The sequence below is a fragment of the Gekko japonicus genome, unplaced genomic scaffold (genome assembly GCF_001447785.1).
Source record: "Gekko japonicus isolate JY-2015 unplaced genomic scaffold, Gekko_japonicus_V1.1 scaffold347, whole genome shotgun sequence".
Lineage (NCBI taxonomy): Eukaryota > Metazoa > Chordata > Lepidosauria > Squamata > Gekkonidae > Gekko > Gekko japonicus.
Window position 1 is genome coordinate 5,732 of NW_015173133.1, and position 8,315 is coordinate 14,046.

General features: G+C 39.2%; 1 protein-coding gene across 1 annotated transcript in view; it reads right to left on the minus strand.

Moving 5' to 3' along the window:
• Window positions 1-319: 319 nt before the first annotated feature.
• Window positions 320-8,315, minus strand: part of LOC107119626 (ribonuclease T2-like) — a gene marked incomplete at its 3' end in the record, with an annotated part of 20,095 nt that continues 12,099 nt past the window's right edge. The window contains exons 4-6 of the mRNA XM_015422161.1: window positions 3,402-3,457; window positions 1,625-1,682; window positions 320-384 (exon numbers count right to left, since the gene is read on the minus strand). Of these exons, the coding sequence (XP_015277647.1) occupies window positions 320-384; window positions 1,625-1,682; window positions 3,402-3,457 (179 nt within the window). The remainder of the gene's footprint in view (window positions 385-1,624; window positions 1,683-3,401; window positions 3,458-8,315) is intronic.

The window sequence follows — 8,315 nt, forward strand, 5'->3', positions numbered from 1 at the left end:
CTGAATCCCTACTCTGCCATAGAAGCTTGCTGGGTGACCTTGGCCTAATCACACACTCTCCTACATCACAAGGCTGTTGTGAGGATAAAATGAAAGAGAAGAAAATGTTCTAAGCCACTTTGGGGGAGAAAGGTGAGACACAGAGGACTTTACAAAGCCTAAATATAATGATTAAGTTTTCAAAATATAGTGGTGGGCAAGATAATTTATTTTATATTTTATTTCCCCTCCCCACTCCTGTTAGTGCTTGAGAAATACACCAAAAAATAACAGTACTATGTAAAGCCACCATCCTGTTTTAAGTGTGTTACAAACTCACCAGAACTTGGTGCGATTTTCGTGAAGCACATCTGGCCAGTATTGCCTCATGTCTACCAAGAGATCCTAGCAATGAAAAATACTGATATTATAAAACTTGGGAGCAGCACTGCACTCTGCATAAACATACAAACAGATAGAGGCCCTGAACCTTCCTGGAGGTGTCCTGGAACAAGCAAAGACTTGTGACCCAATGAGTATTGCAACATAAGAAACATAATCCTTATTACAGCTCTTGGCTGGCATGGGATTACACCAGCGCTAGATGCTTGGGGGATCTAGAGTCCTATGAAATTTTGTTTTTCTTCTCTTAATCAGAATCAAGGCTCTGTGTAAGACAACTAGATTTTCTCCACTCACTTCCTTCTACCTTAGGGTGCCACTCACTAGCTCATCTACAGCTATCAGCAACCCCAAGCAAGTTGTATCATTTCCTCCCTGCAGCCAGAATGTTCCTTCTGATTGAAGAAACAATATTTGCAAGGTGTGAAATCCTGATGATTCCACTATTTTTGAGTTCACAATCCAAGGCCAGAGTTGCCCTTTGTACCTTGCCAGGTTAATAGTTACAGGTAGAACAGGATGCAGCAGGCAGTCCCTAATGATGTAAGCAGCACAAGCTTAAGGTGAGTGACACCCTCCCAAGTCCTTTGAATTCATGGGGCATAGAAGTGTAATGCTTTTTAGGACTGCACCGCAAGAGGACACTACATCAGAACTTGGGTATATTTCACTAGTTCACTTGATGCAGGAACACAGTTAAGGAGCTGCATGTAAAACCTTCCCCATGGAGACCTGATGTCCAGGTTACAGTAATTTAGGCAAGAATCTTGAGATCATATGTGGGTGGGTGTTATTGATACCACTTTTAATGACATAGTTTAATATGACAGATGCATATTAAACTAATTTTTTGTGTAATACTGGGGTGCATCTTACCCCATCCTACCGCTCTGCTGAACGAAGATTATTTATTAAAATATTTATATTCCACTTTTCCTCTTAACTTATGTTTAAACCCCTCCCCCAATCTAAAGAGACTTCCTACAAATTAAGTGGCTCTTACTTTGGAGGAAAGCTTCTTCGGCTGGTGGGATCTACCAATTAAAACCAACTACATAAAATAGCCTTTGAAAATTGTAATGTTACCCGCCCCAAGTTCTTGGAATGGGACAGGAAAGAAACAAATAAATAATCCAGGTTTGAAAACAAAAGCTTATGGGCATTAAATGACTTGTAAACATATTTTAACCATGTAAATTATATTATGTACACTTACAAAAAGTGTATTTTCATACATTCATACCTTAATTTCTGTTACATTGAAGTGCCAGGTTTTATTACAATCTTCTGCTTTATCAGTCCTATGGAAGAATAGTGAGGAGAACAGAGAATGTCAGTGAATCCACAAACTGGGAAATGCTGTTGCAAATCTGTGTTGTCTCAGGAAAGAAGAGAGCACTATGAGCCGTAATTTTAGCCACTGTCATCTATAGAATTTTCTTTTAAAAACTTTAAATGTTTTTGTGGGCATTTACAGTTGTTTCCTACCTAGTTTATTTGGCAACAGGCTAAAGTATCCAAATAAATTAACGAATGGTTATGCCAAACTGGTAACAGCTTTTATATAGTACAATATACCACCTCTGTTAAAAGGCTGACAGTGTAAGAGGTTGACATGCATTTAGCTGCTGACATGCATAGCACAGGGGAAAATGTTATCTGATCCCTGAATGTAACAGCATTCTTAATTAATTTACCAACATTTATAACCCACTTCCCTGCCTTTTCAAGCTCTCAAGGCAGCTAAAATTTAAAATGACATAAGTTACATAAGCAGTTTTTAAAAAGCCAACTGTTATCAATACAACAAAGTAAAGTTACAATACGGTCATACATAGATTTGAGTCCAGTAGCTCATTAGAGACCCAACAATATTTTTGGAGTATGCACTTTCAAGAATTAAACTTGTTAGTCAGACTATTGGTTTCTTAAGATGCTACTGCACTCAAAACTAGCTGTTCTACTGCAGCCAGGAGTATGCTGGTTCCCAACGGTGCGGTTCCAAGAGATGACGACGAGTTTAAGCCAAGTTCATCATTTCTTCTTGCACCCTGCTACCCACAGGGAGCACGCTAAGTCACGGTGGCATTCATTAAAAATGTCAGGTGGTCCAACAGCAGCAAAACACTGTCCTTTCAAATAATCCAGTTCAAAGTACTCCCAGAACCCATACGTCCTTCAATATGCTTCATCAGAAGACTTGCAGGGAAAGACTCGATTTCACCATCTGAGGGATGGAGTGTTCTAGAATTTGAGGGCACCAGCTGAAAACTCTCTTCCATGGGCCCCACTTAATCTCACCTCAAAGAAGAATAAACTTCAGATCTCAGTCCTAGAGCTATGTAGTTAAGTATCTTGCATCAGTCTCAGAAGGATGTTGATTCAAGAGCTATTTGTAGATCTGATGCAGCACTTATCTAAGGAGGTTTTATGTATATATGTATTTTTATGTATTCTATTTTTTGTATTTATTTATATTGTAAGCCACCTTGAGCCCTGTAAGGAAGAAAGGCGGCTAATAAATGTTTTAAATAAATAAATAGGGATGCCACTTTTTTGCTTCTAGCAGGTGGGCTTCCGCTGATTCTCCCTGGTCTCCTCTGGTGTTCAAATGAGCAGCAGGTGGAAATGAGGAGGGGAAATGGTACTGTGACACACCTTGATGTCATTTTCGGCTTTTAAAAAAAACCTGGAAGCGACACCACTGCATCAAGGTGATGCTCTAGGAATGCCCTGGATCTCCATGGTCCAACCACAGAAATCAGTGCAGTTCCTACAGAGTTATCACACTTGGGTTTTCCAGCCAGAAATGAAATCAAGGTATTGCAGTGATGCCATTTCCACTCATCCCTGCCATCAGAACCTCATGCTACAGGACTGTCAAAACTTGGTATCCATTGCCAAAGTTTTAGCATATCCTGTTTCAGTCTGGAAACTGGCCTAGACACCATAAAGAATTCCTTCAAATTCTGTCATTCTAAGTGAAAACTAGAGCTTTTAATATGTATTTCAAGTCTTACCAGAGGCCATGGATTGTCCAATACATGGGCGGATTGTTGCAATCATTCTCGCTCATCTAGAGAAAAAACGCCCTTCAGTATCACAGAAAGCCAACTTTGACACTAAAGACACATTTATAAGCATAAGTAGCACAAATGGTCAACATGCAAAGTCATTTTCAGACCTGAGCCTCAAGAATTTGAAGTGACCTACAATTTGTTGCCTTCAATGGGACAACAGCAATTCAGCTAAACAAGCATCTAGTGCATAATACTGCTGTGACATTAAGACAATACTTCTTGAACTGTAGCAACTCAGGAATGTCCTCTGCGATTTTTCTGCAGACCCCAAAGTTCTCCCTTCATCTCTCACTTGTTCCTGTCGTGCATCAGAGCTCAGCTGATCCTGACAACAAATCAGCATTTTTTTTTCTGGCAAGTGCCCTGAGATGAACTGGAAGTTAGTGATTACAGGTGGTGGTGACTAAGAGCTTGAGCCCTTTCCAAAAGGGGAAAGCCAAGTCCGTCTTCTTCCCATGATGTGAAAAGCACCTGTACCTTGAGGGCTCAATATTCTCATTGGCCAGGTCAATATCTTTACAAAAGACTCAATGACCACACGTATACCTCTAGGGATCCTCAAGTCCCATTTTAGAAACATTAGGTTAAGGTACAGTTCGTTTAGCTCTACATTGATGTTAAGCACCTGGTGGCATTACTGTAAGATTTCTGCAATGAGATGACTATTGGATTTGTTCTGCCAAAATGAACGTGGATGCCTACAAAATGTATGTAATCCCAGAAGATCAGCAAAAATAGCATTTAAGAGAGCAAGAACGATAGCTTGGGCTGTAGTTTTCTGGGGAAATATTACAGAAAATAATAGGGCTGTTTGTCAGCTATGTGAGGGGAAAGTGTGTTGTGAGAAATGGGTCAATATGGCTTTATTAACATTAGTACCAGGATAAAGAAACAAAGGAAATCAGAGATATAACATCTAAAGAAATGGAAACTGCATCAAAGGTAAGCTAGGAGGAGTATTCCAGGCTCTACTTTTGCTGGCATCTCCACATGGAAATAACTACTTCCTTTACTTAGTCACGGTCTTGTTTTGTGATTAGGCATACACACACTGAAGCGGTTGCTAGTGGAACACTACCTTTTGTTTCTGTGAAAAACAGGACTCTTGACTTGCTGATCATTTGTGGCTTGCCTAACAACACTTTCTAATTGCTACTGACAACTGGAAGTGTCATGCAAGGGTAGAATGTCTGCAGGAAGTAAATTCAGGTCAAACATTGGAAAAAAGCTTCTCAGTTAAGCAAAATGCCCACTTTTACATTTCAAATGACCCATCAGTGTAACAGACAGGGGACCAGGATCATCTATCTGTCAGAGCCCAAAGTATTAAAATAGTTTCTTATGTCAGAATTAAAATTTACAACTCTTACAGTGTAATCCAGGAGCGGACCAGGAAGTGAAAATGGCCCCAGAGCGAGCAGAGTTGAATGGCCCCATGCAACGCCACAAAACAATTCTTCAGGGCTTATATCATAGACTGCATTAAAGTCTCCCAGAACACATATATTCTGACCATCTATTTGATTTAATACATCATATAACTTTTTATAAAAGGTTTCCTGTTTTTGGTTCAGAGCATATATATTTACAATTATACTTTCTTTGCCTTGCCTTCTTATTTTAATTGCTATGATTCTTCCCTCAACATCAGCGTAAATTAACTCAGGAGAGAGTGACTCTTTTACATATATTACTACTCCATTTTTTTTCTTCTTGCCAGCTGCTATAAATTCTTGTCCCAATTTTTTACTGGTTAAGTATTTATTATCATTTTTTTAATGTGTTTCCCCTGAATACATGTAATCTCCGGTTGTATTTTGTGAACTTGATGAAATATCCTTCGTCTTTTTTGAGGACTATTGTCCATTCACGTTTATTGATAAAATTTTAAAACTTCTAGGTCTTGACATGTTTTTATTCTTTTTTTAAAATTTTATTTTATTTAGTTTTTAAAGTTATGGAATTTATTCCTGTATTGGAACCTGATTTGTATTTGCGACGGGTTTATCTTAGATCCTTTCTTCCCCTTTTTTCCTTGTTTTTCACTCCCCTTCTCCTATTCACTATCTAATTTATCTTCGTTCTGGTATCTGGTCTTTCTTCCTCCTCCTCCTCCTCCTCCTCTTCTTCTTGTTCTTTTTGCCATCATAGTTCCTCCCCATACTGTTCCAGAAAATTTTCTATTTTAAATATGGAATCTATTCTTTGTCTTCTGCTTTTATATGTAAACAGGATGCCCTCTGGAATCAGCCGACGATAACTGATTGCATTTTTTCTCAGTAAATTTGTTAGGGGACCATACTCTCGCCTTCTCTCCCTAACTCTCCAAGGTATCTCTTTTAAGTTTATCTCAGTGTCATTTATCATTATTTTTTTCTCATTGGCAGCTTTAAGTATTTTATCTTTCATTTCTCTCTTATAAAATTTTATATGAGTCTCTCTTGGTTTTTTATGCTTCCTTGCATATGCTGAATTCCTATGGTATATCACTTCTATTTCCTTTGATATTTCTTCTTTAGTTCCTACGTCAGTTTGTTTTGCTAGACTCTCTGCCACTAACTCCTTCAGGTCTTTATATTTTCAGGAATGTTTTGACACCTCAACACTAGTGCAGCTTTATCCATCTCTATATTTATCAAGGTTTCCTCTATTTTTTCATTTTTTAGCTTTAATTCCTGTACTTCATACTCTAGGTCATTTGTCTTTTTTTTCTATTTTATAGTTCCTATTTGTTAGTTTTGTAATTTCCTGTCTATTTTCACTTATCTGTTTTTTTATTTCTTCCATTTCTGTTTTAATATGCTCTTTTAATGAGTCTATTTTTTCATGAATAGGGTCTATCTCCTTTTTCATTGCTTGTGATAAACAATCTTGTATCATAGCTTTTAGCTCTTTAAGTGATAGTTGTGTGGTACTCATTGTGTTTATTTTTAACTGCATTTGGCCTGGTGATGGTATAGACCCTTTCCTACTTCCACTGCTACTACCTCCAGTAGCCATATATCTATATTTATTTGTTTTTATTTTCTACTTTAATTTATTTTTCTTTACCAATGTTATTATTTTTCTTTATTTTTGTTGTTCCTAGTATTATTGTTATTTTTCCTGTTATTTATTTATTTTTATGTTACTTTATTTTATTTTCTCTAATGTATCAATTACCTCTAATTATGTTCTCTTGTTCCTTATTTCTTGTTTGAATTATTTGTTATTTGTATATTACTATTATTTGCTTGCTATTTCAGCTCTCTGTCTTTGTTGCACTATAATTACACAGTCCACCATTCTATCTGTATTCTGTCCCCTTCCCCCCCCCCCCTTCTCCTTCTCTTTTTCTAATTCCTCCCTTTACCCTCTCCAATTATGCCACTGTCATTTCCTGGTCTTTAAGTTTTTATGTCTTCAGCTGGAACCTTTCTTTCCTCCACGTTCCACCACGTTTCCAGTCCCCTTTGTTTCTTTTCCTTAGCACGCTGTTCTGCTGGTTCTCCTCCTCTCGCTTCAGCGCGCCGCCACATCACTTGATCTCCTCCTTCCCTTTCTCCAAGTCCCAGATGCTACTCCTTCCCACTAAAGTTCGAGTGCTCGCAAATGCTCCGGCTTCCAAATCTGCTTCGTCACCACCGCTATGATGGCTCCCGGATTTTTAAAGTGATACTCCTCCTTCCCCTTCACCTCAGAAACAAATGGAAGATAAAGAGGATTAACACATGAGAATAAGGTTTTATATCTCTATTTCCAGTTCCATTTACCTCCCTTGCCTATTCCGCTTACTGCAGCATTTGAGCTGCCTAATAGATGGTTTCTGTTTCCCTTCTTTCTGCTGCTTAACTTATTTTTAACTAGCCCTCTTCTGATCCCTTTATGCTTTAATGAAGTAGCGATACTAAAGTATTAAACACTTAGCTTCGGTATATTATTGTTGTTGCTTGCGTTCCTTCTCTCTGTGCGTTGACTCCGTCGGCTCTTGTGGGTTCCTCTGTTGCTCGGTGTTCTGGGCGTCAAGCCTCCTATAGCCCCTTGCTTCAGAGATTCCTATTCCTTCCAGAAGCTGTGCGAGTTCTTCTGGAATTTAAGTTGATCTCCCTGCCTTGGCTCTCTCTTCGTGAGAGCGCTTGAGGTGGTGGAAATACACCTAAAAAGGCTATAAGTTGGGTTTTGGTGCAAGGCAATCTCCCCATACCCAACCTTTCTCGTGGACTGGAACCAGATCTCCGGATGGCCTTCTTGACCAGGGTCTATTTTCAAGTTCTAGTGCAGGGGTGTCAAACATACAGCCCATGAACTGAAACCGGCCAGTTCAGAGCTCTTATATGACCTGCAAGCAACTGATTACTTTCATTGCCAGATGACAGAGGCTATGCATTATGTCCCTGTATATTGTCCCAGTGCTAATGTGTAACAGGCAGTGGAATCTGGAGGGCGGGCATCAGGAAGATACTGTAAGGAAATACTGTAAGATTGCTAATGTTTTAAGCAAGTTTGTATTTTGAGTTAAAAATAATATTGTTAATTGGGTTTGCCTGTGTCCTTTATAACGTTTGTATCTTTGGTACCTGGTACTGCATTTCATGGCACACATGGCCCAGCCCAACAAAGTGCCATTTATGTCAGATCTGGCTCTTGTAACAAATGAGTTTGACACCTCTGTTCTAGTGGGCTTCTATCTATCCCAAGGAAAAGATGTCAAGGCACTGTTGTTGCTCGACCTGTCGGCCGCATTTGATATGGTCGACCATCAGTTGCTTACCCACCGCCTTGCCGACGTGGGGATTCAGGGGCTCGCTCTTCAATGGCTTGTCTCTTTCCTCCAAGGTCGGGGACAGAGGGTGGAATTAGGGGAGCAGCGGTCCC